Source organism: Prinia subflava, chromosome 3 (assembly GCF_021018805.1).
Source record: "Prinia subflava isolate CZ2003 ecotype Zambia chromosome 3, Cam_Psub_1.2, whole genome shotgun sequence".
Taxonomy (NCBI): domain Eukaryota; kingdom Metazoa; phylum Chordata; class Aves; order Passeriformes; family Cisticolidae; genus Prinia; species Prinia subflava.
In genome coordinates this window covers 107,033,166-107,059,941 of record NC_086249.1, presented here as the reverse complement: position 1 = coordinate 107,059,941, position 26,776 = coordinate 107,033,166, and the positions used below count along the sequence as shown (strand labels likewise).

At 49.7% G+C, this 26,776-nt stretch overlaps 1 protein-coding gene across 4 annotated transcripts; it reads left to right on the top strand.

Annotated features, from left to right (window-relative positions):
* The first annotated feature begins 14,017 nt into the window (after positions 1 to 14,017).
* IFNAR2 (interferon alpha and beta receptor subunit 2) lies at positions 14,018 to 26,730 on the top strand. 4 transcript variants are annotated; one of them, XM_063393309.1, is made up of 10 exons: positions 14,018 to 14,170; positions 16,141 to 16,458; positions 17,548 to 17,644; positions 20,074 to 20,115; positions 20,386 to 20,515; positions 20,868 to 21,037; positions 22,315 to 22,487; positions 23,076 to 23,238; positions 23,929 to 24,047; positions 25,375 to 26,730. In XM_063393309.1, exons 3-10 carry the CDS (start codon positions 17,602 to 17,604, stop codon positions 26,056 to 26,058), a joined length of 1,524 nt encoding a protein of 507 aa, XP_063249379.1. In that variant the 5' UTR covers positions 14,018 to 14,170; positions 16,141 to 16,458; positions 17,548 to 17,601; the 3' UTR covers positions 26,059 to 26,730. The 4 variants fall into 4 exon arrangements, with proteins under 4 accessions (XP_063249379.1, XP_063249381.1, XP_063249380.1 ...); XM_063393311.1 differs by lacking the exon at positions 20,074 to 20,115; XM_063393310.1 differs by lacking the exons at positions 14,018 to 14,170; positions 16,141 to 16,458 and adding an exon at positions 16,487 to 16,596.
* The last annotated feature ends 46 nt before the right edge of the window (positions 26,731 to 26,776 follow it).

The following is a 26,776-nucleotide window of genomic DNA, read 5'->3' as shown; positions in this document are numbered from 1 at the left end:
CCTGCATCCCTGGCAGTGCCCAAGGCCAGGCTGGACACTGGGGCTGGAGCAGCCTGGGACAGTGGGAGGTGTCCCTGCTGTGGCAGGGCTGGGATGAGATGGATTTTAAGCTCCATCCCAGCCCAAACCAGTCTGGGATTCCATGATTTGATGAGTCAAAGAGAGTGACCCAAGACTGTCATTGTAGAACACGAAAAAAATTGAGAGACTCCAAATATTCCAGAAGGCAAAGAGCATAGAAAAGCTTTATTCTCTAATTCTTAGTACTTTTTAAAGGTGTTCCCATACAACCTTAACAAGATTGGAGAATAGGAACGACACCTCCCTAATCCCATTGGTTAAACTGGAGAAACAGCTGAAATGTTTTCTTTGAGAACCAGAAAGGCACAACACCACCTGTAAAAAGATTGTTTTGAGAAAGGAGAGTTGTTTGCCAAGATTGTTTTCAGAAGAAGCTTTCTTGAGAAATCTTCCCTTGGGGAAAAGTTAGCAGCTGCTAGAGGGCTAAAATCTCTCAGACCCAGAAGTATCAGGCCCACACAAGACTTTATAACTTGAGAGCAAAACCCAGAACTTGTTGCTGAATTCTCTCTTTTCCATGCACTGCTCAGGAGGGATAAAAAGGGGATCAAGCCCTTTAAAGGCTTCCAGGGACACTGAACACTCGAGTGGAAGTGACAAAACAGTTCTGCAGGAAAAGCGTGGCAAGGATGGGTGAAGAGTCCAGGAAAATGGGTGAAATGTCCAGGAAAATGGGTGAAATGTCCAGGAAAATGGGTGAAGTGTCCAGGAAAATGGGTGAAATGTCCAGGAAAATGGGTGAAATGTCCAGAAAAATGGGTGAAATGTCCAGGAAAATGGGTGAAATGTCCAGGAAAATGGGTGAAGTGTCCAGGAAAATGGGTGAAATATCCAGGAATGGGTGAAGAGTCCAGGAAAATGGGTGAAATATCCAGGAATGGGTGAAATGTCCAGGAAAATGGGTGGAATGTCCAGGAATGGGTGAAGAGTCCAGGAAAATGGGTGGAATGTCCAGGAATGGGTGAAGAGTCCAGGAAAATGGGTGGAATGTCCAGGAATGGGTGAAGTGTCCAGGAAAATGGGTGAAGTGTCCAGGAAAATGGGTGAAGTGTCCAGGAAAATGGGTGAAATGTCCAGGAATGGGTGAAATGTCCAGGAATGGGTGAAGTGTCCAGGAATGGGTGAAATGTCCAGGAATGGGTGAAATGTCCAGGAATGGGTGAAGAGTCCAGGAATGGGTGAAGTGTCCAGGAAAATGGGTGAAATGTCCAGGAAAATGGGTGAAATGTCCAGGAATGGGTGAAATGTCCAGGAATGGGTGAAGAGTCCAGGAATGGGTGAAGTGTCCAGGAAAATGGGTGAAGTGTCCAGGAAAATGGGTGGAATGTCCAGGAATGGGTGAAGAGTCCAGGAAAATGGGTGAAATGTCCAGGAAAATGGGTGAAATGGTCAGGAATAGGTGAAGAGTCCAGGAAAATGGATGAAATGTCCAGGAATGGGTGAAGTGTCCAGGAATGGGTGAAGTGTCCAGGAATATGGGTGAAATGGCCAGGAAAATGGGTGAAATGGTCAGGAATAGGTGAAGAGTCCAGGAAAATTGGTGAAATGTCCAGGAAAATGGGTGAAATGTCCAGGAATGGGTGAAATGTCCAGGAAAATGGGTGAAATGTCCAGGAAAATGGGTGAAATGTCCAGGAATGGGTGAAATGTCCAGGAAAATGGGTGAAATGTCCAGGAATGGGTGAAGTTTCCAGGAAAATGGATGAAATGTCCAGGAATGGGTGAAATGTCCAGGAAAATGGGTGAAATGCCCAGGAAAATGGGTGAAATGCCCAGGAATGGGTGAAATGTCCAGGAATGGGTGAAATGTCCAGGAAAATGGGTGAAATGCCCAGTACCAGCTGGGTGTTCCCACACAGACACCAAACCCTGGCTGTGGTGTGGCCCTGGGTGAGGACTGGATCCTGCTCTCTTTCAAGCAGATGATTTGTGGCTCAGAGAAAGGAAATTGTTTCATTTCTAAAACTAAACACGCTAAGAAGTGCCTCAGTACGGGGCCATTTCACTTGGAAAAAATCAAACTAGCACCTAGCAAACTAGCAAAGGGGGATTTCCCATCTTCCCCCTTCAGCTGAGGATTGTTAACTCTGGAAATTTGGGCTGCACCCCAGGCACAGCAAAGGCAGAATTTAGCAAAGGCTGTGCAGGAATTACTGAGAGAGGATTCAAGGCTTTTAGCCCAGGATTGCACCAGCAGGCTGGGAAGAGGTGCTGCAAAGGAAGACCAAGGAGAAACACTCCCAGAAGAGATAAATCTGAGTATTAAATACATTTCATCAAGGTTAATTGATTTAAGGCAGGTGAACCCTGTCCCCATTACTGTCACACTAAACTTACCCAGCCAAGAGCTTGGAGTGAAAGCTCTGGGACAGCAGAACTGCTGGGGGCCTCTGGTAAGTCTCAAATATGTGAGATTTGGATTAAATGTTTGAGATCAGTCGCATCAGACCTTCTGATAAATCCAAGCTAGCACAGAACTATCAGACTGATCCACTGAAAATGGCACAGAGGAAGCAATAAAGGTTATTTTTAAAGAGTAACTGGATTTTAAGAGACCTCCAGGTTAAAGCCAGGTAACTTTCTGAAGAAAACACAGACTCTGAGCATGATTTGTTCCAGTAGTTACAGCACAACAAGAAATAATACAATAAAAATGATTTCTTCTTTATCTTTTAATTAAAGCACATTTTCCCCCAGGTACAAAATCCAATCTCACAACAGAAAAAAAGCCCCAAAATGAAATAGAGCTAAAGAAATTAATATTTTCCCCCTCCAAAACCAGCTTTTTTCCTTGAATCCTATAAAGTATTTCAAGGACAAAGTAATCCCAACTCATTTTCCCAAAAACCTGATGTGGGTTGTTTTGAATCCACGTTTTCACAGTGTGTTGTGACAGTGACCAAAAAATTATTAGTAAACTGAGATAAATTTTCTTTGGTTTGGGCAGCATAAGAGGCCACAGTTATCTGAGCCACTTGTGGATGTGGAGAGGATTAAAAATAAATAGATTATAAATATAATGCCTTGATTACATGTACACGACAACTCTCGCACAGACTCTGAGAAATACTTTTATCCTATTTATTTCTACCAAATTTTTACATGTTTAGGCAGACCTCACCTGATGGAACAGCTGAAAAAAATTATTTACAAAGCAGAACTGGGATCAAACAGAGCTACGGAGAGAAAAGTTCTCTTTGAAAGACACAATTGTCATTGCCATATCCCAGAGAAGAATTTGGGGCACAGGGAAGGAGAGAAATTAGAGAGAAGTTTGGGAGAAATTTGGGAGAAATTAGAGAGAAATTAGGGAGAATTTGGGAGAAATTAGGGAGAATTTGGGAGAAAGGACAGGCCCAAGGTCTCCCAAGTCCCAGGACACACCAAATGCAAATAGAAATTAGGGGAAATTTTCTTTTCAAAGCAACGAGATGCTCTTAGAGCTACTCTAAAATAAAGTGAAGAAATGGAGTTATTTTATGCTTTTTGAAGTCCAGGATCTGCAGAGCTTTAGCCTTTGGAAATGATCTGTCCCTTCATTTATTTTAATCCCCTCTGGATTTCCCTCCATTGTGGAGAAGTGCAAGGGGAGATGTTTGTGCAAACAGCACCACGAGCGTCTCCTGCTTTCATATGCAGGATCTGAAATCCCCCAGGGCAGCACCAGCTCAGGAACACTCTCAGAGTGGATTCCACACGCAGAATTCCAAGTGCTCTGAAGGAAACATCACTCTGGCCCTTCCAATTTATACCCCCAAAAGCAGCTAGGAAAATTCATGTCTGCAATATCTGACTAGATAAGCACTAGATTAAATAAACTGCATTTAACATCATGCTTTATAATTCTGACTGGCCCCAAACCCATTGGTTTTGAATAAAAGGGCTTTAAACTAGGTTTGAAGGGGGAAGGGGATGCAGCTGGGCTGTCTGGAACCAGGCTCAAGGGTGGTAAGCCTGACTTAGAGGTGTCAGCTCTGGGCCTTCAGTTTAGGAAGGACACTGAGTGCTGTGTCCCTCAGTTTAGGAAGGACATTGAGGGCTGTGTCCAGCTGTGTCCCCTCAGTTTAGGAAGGACATTGAGTGCTGTGTCCAGCTCTGCCCCTCAGTTTAGGAAGGACTTTCAGACCCTTGAGCACATCCAGAGGAGGCAGCGAGGCTGGAGAGGGGCTTGGAGCACAAACCCCGTGAGGAAGGGCTGATGGAGCTGGGGGTGTTTATCCTGGAGAAAAGGAGATTCAGGGGTGACCTTATCACTCTCACAACTCCCTGAACGGTGCCTGTATTGGGTGGGGTTGGTTTCTTTCTCCAGGCAGCACTGACACAAGGAGAGGACACAGTCTCAAACTGAGCCAAGGGAAATTCCGGCTGGATATTGGAGAAAGTTTTTTATAGAAAGAGTGATAAAGCACTGGAATGTCTGCCCAGGGAGGTGCTGGAGTCACCACCCCTGGATGTGTTTAACAAAGCCTGGATGTGGCACTGATGCTGTGGTTTAGTTGAGGTGTTGGGGCTGGTTGTACTTGATGATCTTGGAGGTCTCTTCCCACCCAGTGATTCTGTGAATTCTGTAAAATACTGGATGTAGATCAAGATGAGTTCCACACGAGTTCCGTGCAGCTCCCACACATTGCATGGGAAGTTGGGAACAACTTTGCAGCTGTTCCCCAGAGCTCAGTGCTTTGTGGAGAGATCACACTCAAGGGCTGTCATGCTTAAGGTCTAAATCCCAGAATCCCAGAATTACTGGGGCTGGGGGAGCCCTCCAGGATCACCCAGTGCCACCCCAGCAGCACCAGCATCCCCCAAACCCTGTCCCCAAGGGCCACCTCCAGACTGTCACTCTAAACCCCACCTTAACTCCATCTCATCCCTCTGACTCTGCAGGAACCTGAGCTTTGGATGGGAGGGACCATCCTGGAGGCTCTCACAGCCCTCAAGGGGCTGAGCCTGGGAGCAGATGAATTGTGAGCTGTGGCCCCCTGAATGTTTGGGGGATGTGCAGGTGCCTTTGGCTTGGATTTCCTGGAATCACCAAGGTGGGAAGAGCCCCTCAGGACCACCCAGTGCCACCCCAGCCCCACCAGCATCCCCCAAACCCTGTCCCCAGGGGCCACCTCCAGACTCCTCCTGAGCACTCCCACAGACAGTGACTGCAAACCTCCCTGGGCAGCTCAGCCCAAGGCCTGACCACTCTGCCAGGGAAATTTCCTTTCCAGTCTCCAGGCTGAGCCTCCCCTGGTGCAATTTGAGGCCATTTCCTCTCCTCCTTTCCCTGCCCCTCCTGTGCAGAGCAGTGAGGTGTGTCCTTTAAGGCCTTTTACAAATACCCACTTTATTCTCTTAGCTCTGTCCAGCCTCTGTTCCAGGCCAGCCCTCCCTGAGCCTCTTTTGTCCACACCAAACACCCCCAGGACTCACCAAAGCACCAGCAGTGCCCTCCATCCCGTCTTTCAGAGGAGAAGGGAAGAACAGAATGGGAGAGTTTCTTCCATCACAGAATCACAGATTATTCAGCTTCTTGCACGTTGAAATCAAGGAAATTCAGCAGCAGCAAGAGGCTCCCACCCCCCTGCTGCTCCCTGAGCCTCAGCACCTCCTGTGCCACCCTCCAGAGCCAGAACAGCTCTGGGAGCACAAAGCAACTCCTGAAAGTTCCAACAATTACCTACAAAGAGCGCCCGTGTTCCTTTCATCTAATTAGATAATCTGCCCACGTGTTTACCACCAAGGCATCCACTCCTTAATTGGAAAAAGTCAAGGGCAGAAACTAATTAGCAGCATTAATCAAAAGCAGAGGTCTAATGATAATTAACAACACATCCTCACTACAATAAATCCTTTTATTAGGAGGTGTTTCAAATTGCAAAATTAAAGGGAGAGTTTTACAATCAGTGTTTCCAATTGCCATCTTCTGGCAGAACTCTGCAGTGTTTGCTCAAAATAAAGAGTAGGAATCAGGCTAAACAACAATTTTCCACACAAGGCCTGTATTTGTCCTGTTATGCTAAAAAAAGAGAGAGTTTAAATTCCCAGGTCACTCTGCAGATGATTGCAGGCACTGAGTGCCATGGCCAGAGCAGTCTGGGTCCTGCTTTGGTCAAAATGCTCCCTCCCATCCTCACTCCAGCAAAAAAATCCACACAAGGAGAAACAATCACATCTTGCTACAGTGGGAGTTTTGCTGCTCTCCACAAGCATGGGAGGCTACAAAGCTTAAAAGGGTGACCTCAGATTTGGGGGGGGGGAGATAGAGGATTAATGAGCCACAGAAAACAAACAAACCAAACAAAAACCCAACAAAAAACTAACAAAAACACACACAAATTCCCCAAACAAACAAACCCCAGAGTCACTGCAGAGGTCTCCAGGGAAATCCCCCCATGCCAGCTCTCCCCTCCAGGAAGGTTTTCCAGGAGGGGGAACACGGTCAGACACACCCCAGAGGTGAAATCCCCCTGCTCAGGGCTTGTGTGGGCAGCAGGCTGAGGCTGCTCCGGGTTTGTGAGGGGGAGGAACACAAACAGCACTCCTCCCTTCCATGGGATGCTCCAGCAGGGCTCTTTCCATGCTCCCTCCACACTTCCAGCTGCTCTTCCCTGGGATTTCCCTAGCAGAGCCAACAGAAATGCATCTTCATGGCAAGCTAGAAATTCCCATCCCATGGAGAGACAAGGCCAGCAGTTGTTTGCCAGCTGAGCTGCAAATGACATTGTTAATGAGATTATTGCAATATTAACAATGATTTCCTCAGGAAAAAAGGCTCTGGTGTGCCATTATTGGTTATTTACACCCAGGAAAGCATCGAGGGAGGGCAAAGCTCAGAGGGAGGCTCAGGGTTTCAGCCTGTTACACCCTCAGGAAGGAGATGCCCACAAAAGTGAAATCTGTGCCCATACCCACGAAACTCCTTCCAGAGCACATCCTCCCTTCTGCACTGCCCCGAGGGAGAGCACAAGAGGAAAGAACACAGGAGGAAAGAACTGGAGGGGCGCCAGGGGAGGCTCAGGCTGCAGATTTTCTGCCTACTGTTGTTTTCTTCCTGCAGTTGTAGAAATCCTCTTTGCCAGCCTCATCTTTCAGGCCACGGTTCTTATTAGCTGAAGATCCAGGGTGTGGGCAGTGTCTGGGCTTGCAATGCAGGATGGAACCAGCAGTGTGTATTCTATTGCCAGCTGTTAAAACTGGTCTGGGGAGGTGTTTTCTGTATCCCTTCCAGGACCCATCCTCCCTGCAGGGGATCTCTGCTGTCCATGGGCCATCGAGGCTCCCTGCAGGGCTGATCCAATTCCATCATCCATGGGAGATGCTGCACCCAGGGGAGGAGCCCAGCATTCCCACCTGGATAAACCCTGGCATTCAGAGCCCAGCACAGCCTGTGTGCACTGCATTCCCACCTGGATAAACCCTGGCATTCAGAGCCCAGCACAGCCTGTGTGCTCTGCATTCCCACCTGGATAAACCCTGGCATTCAGAGCCCAGCACAGCCTGTGTGCTCTGCATTCCCACCTGGATAAACCCTGGCATTCAGAGCCCAGCACAGCCTGTGTGCTCTGCATTCCCAATGGATAAACCCTGGCATTCAGAGCCCAGCACAGCCTGTGTGCTCTGCATTCCCACCTGGATAAACCCTGGCATTCAGAGCCCAGCACAGCCTGTGTGCACTGCATTCCCACCTGGATAAACCCTGGCATTCAGAGCCCAGCACAGCCTGTGTGCACTGCATTCCCAGAGGAAGGCTGGACCCATCTCACCCCACTGCACCTTCAGAGGAAACTGCCCCTGCTCCAGGATCATCTCTGCTCCCACAGAGCCACAGCTGCACTGCAGGAGGGCTGGGCTGGGTCTGACCAACAGGGGGGCAGCCTGTGCTCTCACTCTGGCAGTGGTTTCTTTCTTGTTTGTTTGTTGTTTTGTTCTACTACATTTGTATTTTCAATACTCCTAGTAAAGAACTGTTATTCCTCTTCCCATATCTTTGCCTGAAAAGCCCCTTAATTTCAAAATTATAATAATTTGGAGGGGGTTTATGTTCTCTATTCCAAGGGAGGCTCTGGCTCTCCCTAGCAGACTCCTGTCTTTCCAAACCTGGACAGGCTTTTCATCTGGCACCTGCAGTACTCCATGCCATGGAGAAGGTTCCAGTTTATACACCAGACCTGCTGGCTTTGTTTGTGAGCATCACATCCCCAGGAGAAACGTGTGCACAGGTATCGTTTTTCTCATTAATCTGGTAGGACTCATAAACTGTATAAAATTCATATATATATATTCACTTATATAAACTTGTGAAATAAGCACAGTTCATTGTTAATGGAGGAGGCCTGGCTGGAATATGCTGTTATGTTTACTTCTGTCTGGAAATCCACTGGTTTTTAGATGGAATGATGCTGTATAAGGACATTATACATAGGTTTTCCATTAGAAAAGAAGCAGCGAGGGTGTTAGGGGGGAGATTAGAAACATTTTTTCCTCACAGAGTGGTCAGGCCTTGGGCTGAGCTGCCCAGGGAGGTTTGCAGTCACTGTCTGTGGCAGTGCTCAGGAGGAGTCTGGAGGTGGCCCCTGGGGACAGGGTTTGGGGGATGCTGGTGGGGCTGGAGTGGCACTGGGTGATCCTGAGGGGCTCCTCCAGCCCTGGTGCTTCTGGAATTCTGTGATCCTGACAGGGCACCCTCAGCCCTTCCCCAGCCAGGCAACTTCCAGCCCTGCTCACTGCTCACTTCCCATCTGCTCAAACACCCCTGTGAGGCACAAAGCTCAACACAACCCCAAACTTAACAGGAGCAGTCTTTGACTGACAGGGCAACAGCAGAAATCTTTGTGCTAGACAAATCCCAACAGCTTTTGGAGATTAAAAGTCCCACTGGAAGTTCAAGTTCTCCATCTCTTCTGCATCTTTCTCTGTTCTTTCTTCATCATTCCAAGTATCACACTCATTTATTCTCATTTATTCCACTGAGACTATTCCTGTGAGTAAGGCCAAGGATGTAAATGCTTGCAGGGCTACAGGAACACTGAAATTCTGAAACTTCATCACCTTTATTCAGCCTCCATGGGCTGGTTTATCTGCATTCCATGTTAGTCTGTCAAATCCTGAGGAAAAACTTCCCAGGACTGCAAATCCAGCAGCTTTCCAGAAGTTTACAAAAGGGAAAAGATAAATAAAACCCCCTGAGGTCCAGTCTTCACATTGATGCCTTGGGAAGGCTGAGCTGGAGCAGAGACTGGACAGAGCTGGAGAATAAAGCAGAGATTTATTGAAAGGCCTTTAAGGATACACCTGGGGCAGGGCAGGGCCTGGCCGGGGCTACACCCAAGGTGGACCCAAAATGGACACAAAATGGACACAAAATGGACACAAAATGCACAGCTGGTCTCGAGGTCTCACACTTTTCTAAGTTTTGTTCCATTTGCACATTGGGGTTTCATTGTCCAATTCCAGCTGCAGGTGATGCAGTCCCATCCTTCTTGTTCTCTCCCTTCAGCCCCCCTTGTTTGTGCTTTTGGGCTGAACACTTGTCCCAGCTGTCCTTGGTGTGCAGCAGGAGAAGGATTTGTTTTGTGTCCCTGCTGTGTGCAGAGCTGAGTGAGCCTGAGTGTGAGCTCAGAGCTGCACCCTGGGCAGCACAGGGGCTGCAATACAGCAAAGATAAAACTGAAAACATCATCATGTCCCCCAGACCAAGGCATTTGGGATTTTCCAGCATCCTCCTCCCAAAGGACCCTTATGGAACAAAATAAATCCAACTGCTCCAGCACAACTACTGTATCATTTTACTGTTTCTGTGTTATACCTTAGAGAGGAGACAGAGCAAAGCCGGAGAAATATAAATTATTATTTAATCTGGTGTGTGTGCTAAGAACAATTGCCATCCATATTGATTAACCCGTGGGGATTTGAAGCCCAGAGGCTGTGAAATCCCAGCCGATGCAGGGTCTGCTTTGGGTAACACTGACTGCAGTTCCTGTGTTTGTATTTGTCTGGTGCCACCCAGGGAATGACGTGTTGTCATATCCAGGACTGTGTGGTTCCTGCAGCTCTCTGCCCAGTGCTGAGCAATGAGTAAAGCTACCCTAAAACTGGGTAATCTGAGAAAAAAATGGACAAGTTTTGAGTCTTTAGCAGCCCTAGATAGCATTTGATGGTCTTTTAGCTCAGTGCTGGTTTTTAATGATTATAAATCACCAGAGATCCTGCCCCCTGACTGCAAACCCTGTGAGGTTCATTGGCTTCACTGGGGTGCCACAAATTCACACAGAATTTGGCTTAAAGAGCCATGGAACCACAGAAATGAAGAATGGTTTGGGTTGGAGGTGTGAATAACGGAAGTTCACTCTTAGACTCTATTTCAGAAGTTTAATAAGGGAATAAAAAGGACAATGCCCAGCACTGGGGGGTTCCAGGCTGTTGGCAGTGAACACCCCCGTGCATTCAGGCAGTGTTATTTATTTACTGTTACCTTACTGAGGTGCATACATATTCAAAAGTTTTGTGCATCATTCAAACATTCTTGAGAGCTTTTGATGTTGTACGAACTTTCTTTGGTTTTGGTTTTCCACTCTGACTTACCTGCATGACATCCTGCAGATCAGGTCAATATATTTTATTCCTTCTTGTGGCTCCATCCTATTGTTTCACACTTCCCTGATAACCAGGAGTTAACCAGTTCTTCTGGAATCCTCCTCCATCCAGTGCTCTGGTTTGTGTCACAGTTAGAGAGGTCAGTCAGCAGATGTGGGAAACAATATCATTGCTTTATACAGTTCTCTCAATTACAGAAGTATTTAACATTTTATATTTTGCCAAGGCCTGCAGTACAATCCATTCATCACACTGTTATTTCTATAAGCTATAAGGTGTATACACAGATATAATATATTTATCACACTACTATTTCCATGGGCTGTGCAGTGCATACTTAAAATGAGAAATTAGGTTCTATTAGCAAGCAGCTAAAAGGAGTTATAAATTTCACTATATTTGAATACTTATGAGCAATAACAACATGTAAAAACGAATACACAAATGCAAAAGCCAATGTTATAGGGTCATTTTAACAGAGGGAACTCAATGATGGTTTAATTCCACCCCTGGAATTAAAACAGCTCTCAGTAAAAAGAAGGGTCTTGGCAAGGTTTCTAAGCCAACAAAGAGACCAGAAATTTGCCTGCGTGTCAGCATTTGAGACAGAGGTGGCAAAAAGTGACAGGAATGAGTCATTTAGTGAAGAAACACCAGAAAGCTGCTGTGGCTCGGGGCTTGCACAGAGAAATCTCTCAAAACAAACCAGTAAAAGCAGCTTTTGTGAGCACAGAAAGCACAGCTGTCCCACCACAAACCTGACAGCACAGCAGAGCACAGGGCCAGCACCACAACACACGGGAAGGGTATGCATTAATGATAATAATAATTTAAAAAATTAATTATTGGCTTTTCTTTTGAGTGTGCTGATCCACGACATACTGGAAGGTAAAATAAACTCAGCTGAGTTCTGCTGAGACAGAACTCAGTCTTCCAAAGGGTTGATGAAAACTTGCCAACACAAAGAGCATAAATCGGTGCATATTGAGTTTTAACACAAGTATTCCCCACCAGCCTTCCCAATGGCTTTTCCAGAACTTTTCCTAGAGAAACAGCATCACCTTCAGGCCAAAGAAAAGAGACACATTCCAGGTTTGTTTGGTTTTTTTTAACTGGGAAAACTTAAAGAAATACTTCTCAAAATCTTGCACTTTTTTAAAATTTCTTTCTTAACTGAGATTGCAAAATGTGAACGTGCAAAAAAACCAAAAATAGGACTGTACTCAAATTTAAAAAAAAATAGAGGGAAGCAGCAGTCTCTCCTAGTTTTGGATGCACTGAAGTTTCAGAAGTTATTTGTTCACATAGAACAAATCAAGACAGAAAAAACATAAATACCTATTTTTATTCTCCATTTCTTTGCAAAGGGCCAGTTTTACCAGGTACTGTGGCAATTTTTCTGCAAGCTGAAATCTCCAGTGGCAGTAACTCAGTCAAAAGGCCCACGTGGTACATGAACAGTAGAAAACAGGATGTTTGAGGCTGTGCAAGAAGACATTTTCAGCAGAAACCACATTTCTATTCCAAATTCAGACAAAAAACAGTAAAGCACAGAAGGAAATGCTTCTGCCATTGCCCCACGGAAGGAGCAAACCCTCTGTGCCAAGAAAAGGGCACAGGGAGCAGCCTGGGCTGGTGGGAGGCTCCCTGCCCATGGCAGGAGGTGCAATGAAATGAGCTTTAAGGTCCCCCCCAACCAAACCAATTAAATGATTCTTTGGTTTTAAATCAGATTTAATTCAATGCACCAGGGAAATCGCAGTGAACTCTGCAGGTCGTTTTCTGTGACTTTGTTTAGCCATGAGAGCAACTGGGACACAGAGGGGAGAGGCTGCAGTGAACAGGAAATTCTGCATTTCAGCTTCATCTCCCACCCTGCCCAGGGCAGCTCTGCAGGGCAGGAACCTCTGCCCTTCATCCAGCCTGGGCATGGGAACAAGGAATATCCTGAGAGAGACAAGGAATATCCTGAGAGAGAGACACGGACCCAGCAGGGACAGCGTGGGGCTGGGATGGATACACCCATGGAATGGCTGGGGAAAATGAGTCCTGAAGGGCTCCAGGAGAGCTGCAGAGGGACTGGGGACAAGGGACAGAGGGACAGGAGCCAGGGAATGGCTCCCAGTGCCAGAGGGCAGGGCTGGATGGGCTCTTGGGAATCAGGAATTGTTCCCTGGCAGGGTGGGCAGGCCCTGGCACAGGGTGCCCAGAGAATGAGAGAATCACAGAATGTCCTGAGCTGGAGGGACCCACAAGAACCATCCAGTCCCACCCTGTCCCTGCCCAGACCCCCAACAATCCCACCCTGGCATCCCAAAGGCTCCTGGAGCTGTGGCAGCCTCGGGGCCGTGCCCATTCCCTGGGGAGCCTGGGCAGTGCCAGCACCTCTGGGGAAGAGCCTTGCCCTAAAATCCAACCCCAATCCCTGCTGGGCCAGCTGCAGGCGCTCCCTGGTGCTGTCCCTGTGGCAGGAGCAGAGCCCGGAGCTGTCCCTGCGCTGCCCTCGGGAGGAGCTGCAGCCCCGGGGAGCTCTGACCTCAGGCTGCTCCAGGCTCAGCTGCCCCAGTGACCTCGTGGGGCCCTGCAGACCCTTCCCCATCCCCTGTCCCTGCTCTGGACACTTTCCAGCAGCTTCTGATCCTTTATTGAGACACCCAGAAGTGTCCCCAGCGCTGGAGGCGAGGCTGCCCCAGCCCAGGGCAGAGTGGGACAGTCCCTTCCCTCTGGCCTGTGATGTCCCTGGTGTCCCCTGGACAGGGATGTCCCTGCTGGCTCCAGGCACGGCTGACTCAGCTCCAGCTGCCCATGGACCAGGTCCCCCAGGGTCCCGTGGCACTGCAGGAGCTGTGGCTGCCCCTGCATCCCTGGCAGTGCCCAAGGCCAGGCTGGACACTGGGGCTGGAGCAGCCTGGGACAGTGGGAGGTGTCCCTGCCATGGCAGGGGTGGGACTGGGTGGGCTCTGAGGTCCGTCCAGCCCAAACCTTCTGCGACTCTATAAACGAGCCAGGGCATCAGCCACCGCTCTCGCAGCTTTCTCGCACAGCGAACACCGCAGAGGCGGGGCTGCAGCGGGCCCGGACGAGTGACAGAACACGAAATTAAGGCACAAATCGCCTTTTCCGCGAGTGCGGCCAGAGAGCGGCGCCCGTGTGGGACCGCCAGCCCGGGCCGCCCAACATGGCGCTGGTGGGCGGGGGCCTGCTGGGAATGGGCGGAGCCTTGTGCCGAAGGGGCGTGGTCTGGTGGCTGGAGGCGTGGCCTAAGGAACGACCTGGCCAGGTGGGGGCGTGGTTTGTCCCTTTGGGGGCGTGGTCTCGTCACGAATGGGCGTGGTCTAGTCGAGGGGGCGTGGCCATCACTGCCCCGGCCCGGCCCCGCCGCCATTTCCCGCTAGGCGCCGGCGGGGCGGCAGCGCTGGGGATCGATGGGCGTCGGTGGGCATTGATAAGGAGCGGTAACAAGCGATGAGGAGCCGGAGCGGAGCCTGTGGACATTCCCCGCTGCCAGGTACGGTGGAAGCGGGCGGTGTATGCGGTGCCGTGTCCCGCGGCGCGGCCCTGCGGTGACAAAGCAGCGGTTCCCTGAGGCGGAGCGGGCCGCGCTCCCTCGGTCGGATGAGGGGAGTGCTCGGGGCCGCTGCCCGGCTGCTCCAGCTGCCCTCGCTCCCGGGGATTCCTGGAGGGCTCCGCGGCTCCCGGGAGCGCTTTGCTGGCTGTGTGGAGCCCGGCCCCTGTGTCGCCCCTTGAACCGCACATGGAGCCCCAAAAACCCTCCGGGTTTGCCTTTGGCAGTGTCCTGCTCGCTGAATTGACCCCAGCGATAGCCTGGGAGCTGCCTGGGGATGGGTTTGATGTGGGAATCGCGTCAGGGCCGATATTTATGAGGAACAGAGGCTGCCGTGGACTCTCGCAGCGCCTCTGGCTCGGGGTGCTTTGCTGTGTCCCCCGTCCAGGCTGGAGCATCCCCGGGGGTCCCCGTGTGTCCCTCTGCTCCCTGCACGGCATTTCCAGGATCCCTGAGGCTGGCAAAGCCCTCCCAGCCCAGGCAGTGCCAGCTGTGCCCCAGGCCCACCTTGTCCCCAGCCCAGAGCACTCAGGGCCACCTCCAGCCCTTGCTGGGACACCTGCAGGGATGGGCACTCCAAAGCTCCCTGGGCAGCCCCTGCCAAGGCCTGAGCTCCCTTTCCATGGGCAAATTCCTGCTGCTGCCCAAGCTGAGCCTCCCCTGGCCCAGCCTGAGGCTGTTTCCTCCCACCACTGTGGCAGCCCATGGAGAAAGGGCAGCTGGTAATGGCCTTGGGTTATTGAGGTTAAATGATTTCTGTACCCTTGGAAGTGGCTTATGCAAAGTGTGCCAGCAGCCGAGGGTGGGAATAATGCTACAGCCACAGCGTGGTTCCCTGGCTCTGGGACTGTACAGAGCTCCAAGGCTGTCAGGGTGGTACCAGACTCTCCCAGTGGTGCCAGTGACAGCACAGGGAGCCGTGGCCAGGAACTAAAACACAACAACTCCAGCCCAGCCTGAGGAAGAACTTCCTTCCATGGAGGGGCAGAGCCCTGGGGCAGCTGCCCAGGGAGGGGCTGAGTGTCCCTCTCTGGACACATCCCAACCCCTGGACACGTTCCTGTGTCACTGCTGCAGGTGGCCCTGCCTGGGCAGGGGCTGCACTGGGGACACCCAGAGGTCCCTGTGCAGGTTTAGAATGTTCCTCTGCAGACTTCCCTGCTGTCAGTCAGTCTCTCTGCCTCTCAGTATTCCCATAAGCTGATTTATGTAAATAAACGGACCATCTGCTTGTTTCAGAGAATTGGGTGTGTTTTCTGATAAACTGAGGTAGAACTTTTCTGAAATATGAGCCCCTGACTTTCAAAACCTCAAGGCTGTCTTTTCTTTTCTGATTGGAAGCAAATATAGCCCCATCCAGCCTGAACCTGAGAGCCACTAAATGATCCCAGGGTGGAGCCCCACTGCTCTGGAGCCAGGCTGGGAGAGCTGGGGGGGCTCCCCTGGAGAGGAGAAGCTCCAGGGAGAGCTCAGAGCCCCTGCCAGGGCCTGAAGGGGCTCCAGGAGAGCTGCAGAGGGACTGGGGACAAGGGATGGAGGGACAGGAGCCAGGGAATGGCTCCCAGTGCCAGAGGGCAGGGCTGGATGGGCTCTTGGGAATCAGGAATTGTTCCCTGGCAGGGTGGGCAGGCCCTGGCACAGGGTGCCCAGAGCAGCTGTGGCTGCCCCTGCATCCCTGGCAGTGCCCAAGGCCAGGCTGGACACTGGGGCTGGAGCAGCCTGGGACAGTGGGAGGTGTCCCTGCCATGGCAGGGGTGGCACTGGGTGTCATTTAGGGTCCCTCCAGCCCAGCAGTGCAGCTGTGGGTGCTGTGCAGGGCTCATCAGGGGGGCTCCAGCAGCTCCCCAGGGATCTCCTGTGAGCACAGCCCGGGGCCGGGGCCTGCACTCACTGCTCTTTCCACTTCTCTGCAGGGATTGCTGCAGCTCTGAGGAGGATGAGTTCCAAAAGCTCGTCAGAGTTGTGACAGAAGTGGGTTTTTCCCTGGAATCTCCCTGGCGGTGGTAGATCTGCAGAGGCCATCCTGCATTCGGCACGTGTGGAAGCCTGGAGATGGACACCCTTTATCACCTGTTCTCAAACATTCCAAGGTGCTGAACAAGTAACCTGGCTTTGAGTGTGCACCATGTAGGAGACTGTGCTGCTCAGCATCCAGAGGCACACAGGAGCCACGTGTGATTCCAGGGTGGGGCTGTTGTTACCCCTGGCAGCATGGACAGCGAGGATCCGAGGTACACAAACCCCTCTGGGCGTACAGGGCCTGGCATTGGCTGCAGGGGAGGGAAATCGTTTGCCAAGTGAACTCAGCACCCCCAAGGCTTTCTCCTGAAGAGAACAATTTGAATAACCTGGGAAATCCCAGCCTGCAGGTGCAACTGCTCTTTGAAATGATTTCTTCTTGCATGAATTAACAGAGTGAGGGGAAGAGAACGTTCCCTTAGACTGTTGAATTCTCAGTTGCACAGATCCAAGTTCCTGACATTTCTCCTACAGTCCTGCCAGAACTCTGAGCACAGGACATTGACTTCTCAGATAAGGGGTTTAGTTCACCTGATTTTAACAGCTGACCTCTATCCTGTGTGGATAGATGAATATACAGTGTGCTCTGGCATGATTTTAAACTGGTTGTTTTGCAGAGAAAATAATTCCGGTTGTATTTGCAAGTAATGTTAAATTAAAAAGCAGTTAATTTCTATTAAACCTGAGGGGAAGATTCTTTAGAAATAGATATACCCTTGCCCAACTAAGTCAAAACCAGGTCCTGTGGATATTAATGTTATGGGGATGTTACACAGAGTAAAAAATAGCAGTGAAGAATTACTTAAGTAGATCTTATGCATTAAAAAAAATTGTAACAAACTATGTAACTTCTTTATAATTAATTTTTTCTGAGCTCGCTGTTGATCTTTTCTCTTTGTGGAAACATGTCTTACAACAGCGATGAGTTCATTTCAAACAAAGCCAAGCAAAGTTTGTTTTCACTGTGTTAATGAAGTTGAAGTGAGTGGCATTGAATTTTCAGGTACTATCTTAATGCAAAGTTAATATAAATAATCATACAGTGGTTTCTGCTTTATTTGAAATGGTGAGAGCCCTTTCCATGTGCAAAAAGGGAAGTGCTGTTGCCATAAAATGGACAAAAATTGCCATAAAATAAGGATCAGTGCTCCCTGCAGTAACTCATTGCCACTGTCCTCCCTCAGACACTGGAGAGGATAAAATAACTTTGTACAGAATCCTTGGGTTAGTTCAAAGTGATTTCCCAAGGTAATTTACTGTGCTCATTTAGTAAAATGTGCTCGTTTGTCATGTATTTGTAGGAACAGAAGCAAAATGTTTCTTTTGCAAGCAGAGGGGTTTGTTTGTTGATCTCCATGGGAGCCCTGATGGATGTGCCAAGGCCTCTCTCTCTGCTTGGTAAGTACCTGGACCTTTGGGTTAGAGAGGAGCAGTGCAGGGAGCTCATTAATTCATTAATAATCCTGCTGAGTTAATGAAGTAAGAGACCATCATGGTATTGTAGGACTCTCCCTGGAGTAATTCCCAGAACAATCTCTTCTTTTAGCCCTGCATCCTCCATTCTGTGCAGAAACCATGATCAGGGGCTGGAGCCAGGCTGGGAGAGCTGGGGGGGCTCCCCTGGAGAGGAGAAGCTCCAGGGAGAGCTCAGAGCCCCTGGCAGGGCCTGAAGGGGCTCCAGGAGAGCTGCAGAGGGACTGGGGACAAGGGACAGAGGGACAGGAGCCAGGGAATGGCTCCCAGTGCCAGAGGGCAGGGCTGGATGGGCTCTTGGGAATCAGGAATTGTTCCCTGGCAGGGTGGGCAGGCCCTGGCACAGGGTGCCCAGAGCAGCTGTGGCTGCCCCTGCATCCCTGGCAGTGCCCAAGGCCAGGCTGGACACTGGGGCTGGAGCAGCCTGGGACAGTGGGAGGTGTCCCTGCCGTGGCAGGGGTGGCACTGGGTAGGGTTGAGATCCGTTCCATTCCATGATTCTCCCTCCCTGCATGTCCAGCAACTCTCAGTTGTGTGAGGTTTTTTGGGTTTTATTCTGAATTTTTTCAGCCCTCCTCAGTTTGTGCATTAGCAGGTGACACAAGCACAGCTTGGCTGAGCTGTTCCTGTTGTGGGAAGGGGGTTTGTTGGGATCCTTGAATTCTGTACGAAGGGTAAGGTCATCATCCCACAACCCCAGACTGGATCAGGATGGGAGGGACCTCAGAGCCCACCCAGTGCCACCCCTGCCATGGCAGGGACACCTCCCACTGTCCCAGGCTGCTCCAGCCCCAGTGTCCAGCCTGGCCTTGGTCACTGCCAAGGGTGGGAGAAACTCCAAGCAGACCAAGGTGCTGAAGAAGATTCCCCGTGCAGTTTCCAGACCATCTGCATTTCCCCAGGCTGAATTTTCCCAGTCACTTGTAAGATATTTGTCTTGGCTGTGTCTGCTTTGTAAGAGTGTAACACAAACAGCTTTGCAACTGTTCGACTTCCTTTGCTAAACTTGTTTGTTGAAACAAAGTTCAGAGGCGGTTTGAACTCAGCCCAAAAGGAATTTGGTTTGGGTAGAGAAGAATCAAATAATGCTAGCTGGAATACACCAGCAATTCAGCAGACACAAATTATTACAGTTCTGAGTTTGTGTTCAGATGATGATGATGATAATAATAGTAATAATAACTGTTGAAATGTTGCTTTATTCATCCCCACTGCATGTTTTTTTCCAAAATGGTGATTTCCTACCTGGTAAGAAATCCATTGTTCTACATTTAACTGCAGTTAAACCCATTATTTGTGAATCTCCATAAAGATTGTTTAAATTTTCTGATTCAAGGCCCAGATTTCTCTTCTCTTTTCGGTTGTGCTGTTTGCAGCACATCTTGTTAACACAACAGGTCAATACAAAAGAGTTTCAGGGAAGATAAGGAAGGAACTTTCCAGATTTTCCCATGGAATTCATGTAAAATGAGAAGAAATGTGTTTGGAATTAAAGTAGTGACTGCTTTGGCCAACTGAGTGTGGGAGAGGCATCGTCTGAGTCAGAGGCTTGACCACAAAATGCCTTCAAACATGAACAGGAAATCTCTCCTTGTTGCACTCAAAGCAGAAGGAAGGCTGAAGGGTCTTGAGAAAAAAAAACTTAGAGAAGTCAGAAGAAGAAGTCCAAGTGTTTTGAAGCACTGTGCTGAAAAGATGGGAGTGATGGGGAGCTGGGTTAGTAAGGAAAAGAGTCCTGGATGCAGTGAGAGCTGGCATGAAGCACAGCCCCCTAGGGGGGTTTACAGGAACGTGTAGGAACCTCTGGAATGGCAGGGCTGCCCAGGGAAGCTGTGGCTGCCCCTGGATCCCTGGCAGTGCCCGAGGCCAGGCTGGAGCAGCCTGGGACAGTGGGAGGTGTCCCTGCTGTGGCAGGGGGGAGTTGGGTCCTCTTTGAGGTCCTTTCCAACCCAAACCATTCTGGGGTCTATGAGCATGAGCCAAGCAATTACAGAATATTTTCCCAGATCAGTTCTAACATTCCTGGGATGGCTTGAAAAGGTTTGAAATCCTGTCAGAGTCCTCTGGGACATGATTTGATGAGAACATCTTGGGTGTTTTTGCCAACACTGAGTCTTGAGCCTCGCGTGGAGGGAGCAGCGTAGGGATCCAAGAACCATCTCCTCAGAGCCCCAGGCTCAGGGACACCTCTCCCAGGCTCTGGACAAGGAGGGAAGTGTAGGAAGATGTGAAAGAAAGTAACAGGTCCACCAGGGAATACTGGGTATGAGCCCAACTGCTGCAAATGAATATTTGCAGTAAAACTCAGATCCTGTGGATACACCAATGCATTAATACAGAGTTTCAATTTCCAGTGTACCTCACCTTTCTGTCTACAACTGTTTGCAACCTGCCTGGTAAGAGTTTTATCATCTTTAAAATGCTTTTCCTAACACATTCCATAGCTTGCACATCCTCACCAATCATCATTTTGGAACTTCATGCTTTTTGGAGAAAGATCCTACAGAAATGTAATCCGTGTGCACAGTGCTTTGCGTGGCTGTGTCTGTTGTGCTGAGCTGTGGCTGCTTTTTGGGAGCTGCTCTAAATGGGTGTCTTTATTAGAATTGTTGCAAGGCTCAGAGTTGTTTGTTGGGATTTTTTTGTTGTTATTTTTTCCTTTCTAGAAAGAATTTTGGAAGGGCTTCCTTACGACCTCCGGATGGACTCCCACAATTTCCAGCACATTTTGTCCTGGCAGGCAGAACGTGACCCAGCTGTGCCAGCAAACTACAACGTGCTGTACAGAGACCGCAGGCAAGGCACACAAAATGAGGCACAGATTTTGCTTCTGGTCTTTATTGACCCAAAGAGGGGGAGGTTTGGAGTGCCCATCCCTGCAGGTGTCCCAGCAAGGGCTGGAGGTGGCCCTGAGTGCTCTGGGCTGGGGACAAGGTGGGCCTGGGGCACAGCTGGCACTGCCTGGGCTGGGAGGGCTTTGCCAGCCCCAGGGATCCTGGATTCTTTGAAAATCCTAAGGCTGAGGTTTTCTTTGTTTTTCTTGGTATTTTCTTAGTTTTTCTGGGGTTTTTTTTCCCTGAGAAATGCTCTCCTCACTCTCACATGCCTTATCACATCAGAGAATTGAGACTCTTGCTTTCTTCTGCAGGAGCCAGCACTGGGTGAGTGCTCAGCAGTGCTCAGGTATTGCCCAGCTCTCCTGTGAGCTGACACAGGAGTTCAAGGACACTTCCACTATGTATGCTGCACTTGTCCAGAGCATTGGAGGAGCTCAGGTGCTCAATTCTTCTGTGCTGTTCTTTGAGCCATTCACTGAGAGTAAGTTCTCTCTCTGCAGTTTTTCTTTTTGTAGTTTTTATTAACAGCTGATGCCTGAATTATCTTCTGCTACCTTTGCTGTAGGGCTCCACACTGACTGGGTTGGTGGCTATTTGTATGCAGTATTTTATGTATCTGTTACAAAGCTTCAGATATATAGATAAGTTTCTAAAATGAGTAGTTCTGATAAAAGAGCGAGACTCTGGTTTTGAAATAAATACTTCTATATACATTATAAATATAAAGGAAGCACAGTTGTGCATTGACAAACACCAAGTAAAAATCTTGTGTAAGATACATAACATAAAAACCAACACTGATTTTGTGTGTTCAAAGAGTGACTGTTGAGTTAAAAAATGGCAGGTCTGCACCAGGTGTAGGGAAGAGATCGATTTTTTTGTCCATCAATCTGCCCTTTTCCCTGCTGAAATACCTGTCTTTAGTGCCAGAGGTGCATTCACCCTTGGCTCTGCTCACAATTGACTTTTGAGCTGACAGAGGCAGAAATTGAGCAGCAATTGCAGAACTGTGGAGGATACAGTGACCTTTTATCCTCTGAGCTCAGCAGAGGCAGCTGCTGTGTCCAATTCCAGAGTCAGAAATGAGGGAATGGGAGAATGGGCACAAGGAGAGCTGAAGGACTGGAGAGCATCCCTGAGGAGGAGCCCTGCAGTCCCTCAGCAGCTGGTTTAGGAAAAAGGACTGGACAAAGGGGAGAGGCTTTGAGCTGGAGGAGAACAGGGCTGGATGGGCTCTTGGGAATCAGGAATTGTTCCCTGGCAGGGTGGGCAGGCCCTGGCACAGGGTGCCCAGAGCAGCTGTGGCTGCCCCTGCATCCCTGGCAGTGCCCAAGGCCAGGTTGGACACTGGGGCTGGAGCAGCCTGGGACAGTGGGAGGTGTCCCTGCATGGCAGGGGTGGCACTGGGTGGGCTCTGAGGTCCCTTCCAACCCAAACCATTCCAGGATTCTATTCTGTACTTTACCCTCAGCTTTGATCTGAGGCAGATACAAAGTTCACATTTCTGTGAAGCTGAAGCAAAGCCTCTGTCCCGTTTCTGCTTTTTCACTCCACTCCTTTCCCTCTAGAATCTGGCCCTGTGGGAAGTGATGATTTGGTTGTGGAAGTCAAATGTTGCAAGGCCTTGTGGATTTAGAGCAGTGGCCCCTCTGGAGTGTGCTGAGCCAGCACTGTATGCATCACATAGTCCAGGAGTTGGTCCTGGATAAAGTCTGTATTTTTTGCACCATTTTTTTCCTCTTTCTGGTTTTCCCACAGCAATTCTGGGACCAGCAGAAGTGAATATCACTTCCTGTCCAAACTGCATCAACGTCACCATAAAGCTGCCAACCTCTCACCTCAGACAAAATGGAAAGGTGCAGTCTTTGACTGATATCTATAAAGAGCTGTATTATGATATCACACTGAAGTCACAGGATGGAGAGCATAAGGTAGGGACATTTGGGGTTAGTTGTGCTTTGGGGGAGGAACACAGTGGGCAGGAAAGGGGTCAGATGGTTAAAAGGTTCCCAAAAAACATACGTGAACAGAAGCAAAAGAGAACAGAAACAGATTGTTTAGAAGTAAAGAGAGACCATGTGTCGCTGTGAGTTTTGCTCGAAAGACACACGGAGTCAGGGATTTTGGGAGAGCAGAAAGCAGCAGGGGAGAATCCCCACTTTGTTCATTACTTCCTATTATATACCTTTAGCAAGGTGACCATGGATTGGAGAGTGGCATTCCCACCTCTCAACCACATTGGTCAAAGGGACTGTCACACAGTGTTTCCTCTCCAAGGAGAAGAATGTGAAACAATGATAATGTTTATAAAACATAACTGTTGTTTACATGAAACAAGTGTGAGAAGGTGAAAACCTTCTGCTTTAATATGAACGCTCAGCAAACTGGGAAAATCTCATGGCTACAACCATGGCCAAGAGAATGTGAGCTTCCTTGCAGTGCAGGTGTGGAAGAGCGAGCAGGGGCTCTTTTGAGGCAGTAACTGACTTCAAGACGTTGTTTGTTGTTTTTCACGGCAGAGGCCACGGCAGATAACCACTGAGGAGGTGTTTAGTACCGTCATTGAGGAGTTGTATCCCGGTAGGAATTACTGCGTGTCCGTGGTGCTCACTGCGTCCCTGAACAGACATTCCAGCCCCTCCCCCTGGAAATGCCTCACTGCGGGCCCGGAGGCTCGGCAGGGTAAGGAGCCAGGGCAGGAGGCTGCTCTGAGTGTGCGGTGCTTTCTTTTGGGGTAGGGACATTTACAGTTCAATCCTAAAAAACAAGTGATCACAGAACCATGGAATGTCCTGAGCTGCAAGGGACCCACAGGATCGTGGATCCAGCCCCTGTCCCTGCCCAGACCCCCCAACAATCCCACCCTGGCATCCCAAAGGCTCCTGGAGCTGTGGCAGCCTCGGGGCCGTGCCCATTCCCTGGGGAGCCTGGGCAGTGCCAGCACCTCTGGGGAAGAGCCTTGCCCTAAAATCCAACCCCAATCCCTGCTGGGCCAGCTGCAGGCGCTCCCTGGTGCTGTCCCTGTGGCAGGAGCAGAGCCCGGAGCCTCAGTGGCAGAGAGAAACATTCCAAGAGAGAACCACTGTGGGTATTTAGGAGTGAAATATAAAACCCCACCGACCTTGGGGCCACAAATCTCTTGGCAATCCCCGGAGTCATACAGATCTCCACCAAGTCTGCATAAAAATGGAGTCACTTCTTTTGTAATTCCTGAAGCTAAATTGAGATTTGGTCTTGTTTTGAATTTGACTTTTATAAGTCCCTTCTAACCAAAATTATTGGTGGTTCGTAATAGCTGTTGTGACTGTGAGATCTGAAGTGTGGTCCTGGGACTCTTCCCTTATCTGTGTTTATTTGATTTTTTCACTCCAGGGTATCATGAAGTTGCAGTGGCAGGTGCTGTCTGTGTTTCACTGGTGATTGCTGCAGTTCTGAAGTGTGTGCATGCTGCAGGTTTCATTCTCCCGAAGATTTCCCTTCCTCAGACCTTGGTAGGTAACAGCTCTCAGATCTGCTCTTCCTGCCTGGCAGGAGGGAGTTTAACATCGGGAATTTCCAATCCTGGGCTTTAGGTACAAGTTGTGTAAGAGCACAGAATGTTTGCATTCGTTGTTTGCCTCAGTCAGAGATGATCTCTAGGCTGCTAAGTCTTGTCTGATCTTCAGAACAAAGATTCAAAACCATTTCTGGCTGCTTCTGTGGCAAGTTACTAACGGAGAGGATCATCCCACCCACACAGGGGGAATATCCAGGAATATTGCACCCAGTTCTGGTCCCCATAGGGCATGGAAGGTGTGCACAGGCTGGAGTGGGCCCAGAGCAGGGCCAGGGGCTGAGCAGAGGGCTGCAGAACCTGCCTGTGAGGAGACACTGGAGGAGAAGTTGTTCCACTGTTTAATGATAATAAAATAATCTCTCCTGGACTTTCTCTGTGATCAAGTGTTTTAGCACTCAAGGGAGCCAGTCCAGAGCCAGCTATTTTTTTATTTTCATAGACTGAACTCACACTAAATTTCAAGCAAAAATAACAAGACTTCTTGTTGCTATTTTATATCTTTGCTTGCTTGTTTTGTTTTTTAGTCTCTGACTTCTTTTACATTTAATTCTGCAGGTTTTTTCAGCATAAATATTTTCCATTTTCAACAAACATACCCAGAGCAGATGGGTATCACTTTTTTCTAAGACCTTTGCTTCATGTTTCTGTCCTTTGCTTTGTCATCGCTTTCACATCCCAACAATTGCTGAACACTTTACAAAGGAGTGTCTAAGGTTTATTTATTTTTATTGTCAACATGATTAATGCTTTAAATATTGACTAACTCTTTGAAGTGCAGAGGGAAGACAGGGCTTGGGATGTCAAAATGGTGAAAATTGCTTCAAAAGATCATTTATACAGATGACTACAGGAGTTGAGAGAGTGACAAGACTCCCCTCACCCTGGCAGGGTGGGCAGGCCCTGGCACAGGGTGCCCAGAGCAGCTGTGGCTGCCCCTGCATCCCTGGCAGTGCCCAAGGCCAGGCTGGACACTGGGGCTGGAGCAGCCTGGGACAGTGGGAGGTGTCCCTGCCGTGGCAGGGAATTGGAATGGGATGATCTTTTGAGATCCCTTCCCACTCCAGCCATTCCGGGGTTCTGTGATGTTCAGGAATGGAAAAGAAGGTACAATCCTAGATGCCCTGAACTGCAGAAAAAGCCAAAACGTTGGCACAGAGGAATCATTTGTTTGACAGCCTCATGGCTGGAGGTTATTTGGGGGGGTTTTGGTGGTTTTGTGTGCAAATGTGGCTGAGCTGATCGAATTCCTTTTACTCTTGCAGGCTTGCATCAGGAAGTTGGCCTACTCACCTTGTGTGTCTGAGTCAGAAAAAGTGGCCTCTGTGGAGATCATCCCCAGAGAGGTGAAAAGCAAGGCCAGGGGGTGCAGAGGCAGAGCCAGTGATGACAGTGACAGCAGTGACAGTGACAGCGGTGGCCTGTGTGACCACGACTACACGAGGCGAGGGGGGCTGGCCAGGGGCAGTGTCCCCCAGGGCTGGCACAGCCCCAGCACCCCGGAGCAGTACTCAGTGGACAGCAGCTGCCAGCACAGCGGCCAGCCTGGGGACAGCCCGGCTGCTGAGCCACAGCAGGGACAGCAGCAGCAGGGGCAGCACGCTGAGGGGGAGGCGGACAGCAGCAGCGAGTTACTGAGCCCTTTCCCCGGGGGCAGCTGCAGCTCCCCGGGGAGCAGTGCGTGCTTCACCATCAGCTTGCACACGGTGCTGCTGGGCACGCTGGAGCAGCACGGGCACGGCGTGGCTGCTGCCCCGGCACAGGCAGAGCCGGCGGGCTGGCACTGCGCTCACAATGTGCAGGCAGAGCTGCCGGAGGACACGGAGAGTGTGCAGGAAGCACCTTGTTCTAGTGACTTCCATGAGTGGCAAAACTCCTCCTCTTCATCCGAGGACAGCGACCCTTCGGACTCGGACACAGAGCTCGTAACAGGGTACATGAGGAGATGAAGGGAGAACTGCTTTTACTTTATAACATAGGAACCAGTGTTGTCCAACTTTTATTTCTGGGCTGGACACACAGATCTTGTCTTTTCATTAACATCCTGTGAGTGTGGGCTCCTACAGAAAGAGCTGGGGATGTTTGGAGAAGAATCCAGAGAGACCTTAGAGGCCCTTCCTGTGCCGAAAGGAGCTCCAAAAGAGGGGCTTTGGACAAGGGCTGCAGGGACAGGAGCCAGGGAATGGCTCCCAGTGCCAGAGGGCAGGGCTGGATGGGCTCTTGGGAATCAGGAATTGTTCCCTGGCAGGGTGGGCAGGCCCTGGCACAGGGTGCCCAGAGCAGCTGTGGCTGCCCCTGCATCCCTGGCAGTGCCCAAGGCCAGGCTGGACACTGGGGCTGGAGCAGCCTGGGACAGTGGAAGGCTGATCTCTCGACCAGACCACTTTTTCAATTTTTTTTATTCTTTATCTCTGTCACTGGATTTTTGTGAAGCCTGTCCTGCTGGCTGGATGCTGTATTTGTGCAGAGAAAGCTGATCAAGTGCAATAATGGGGGCAGAGACAAGAAAACTAAGCGGACAAAAGAGCGGACCGAGGCATTAATACACTTTCTGCATTTATTTTTATATAACTTTGTACAGTGAGCGACTTACATTAAAACATTTTTTACGACTTTGAACATCCCCGGTGTGAGAAGCCCTCAGTGTGTGAGGGGGACTCCCCTCGC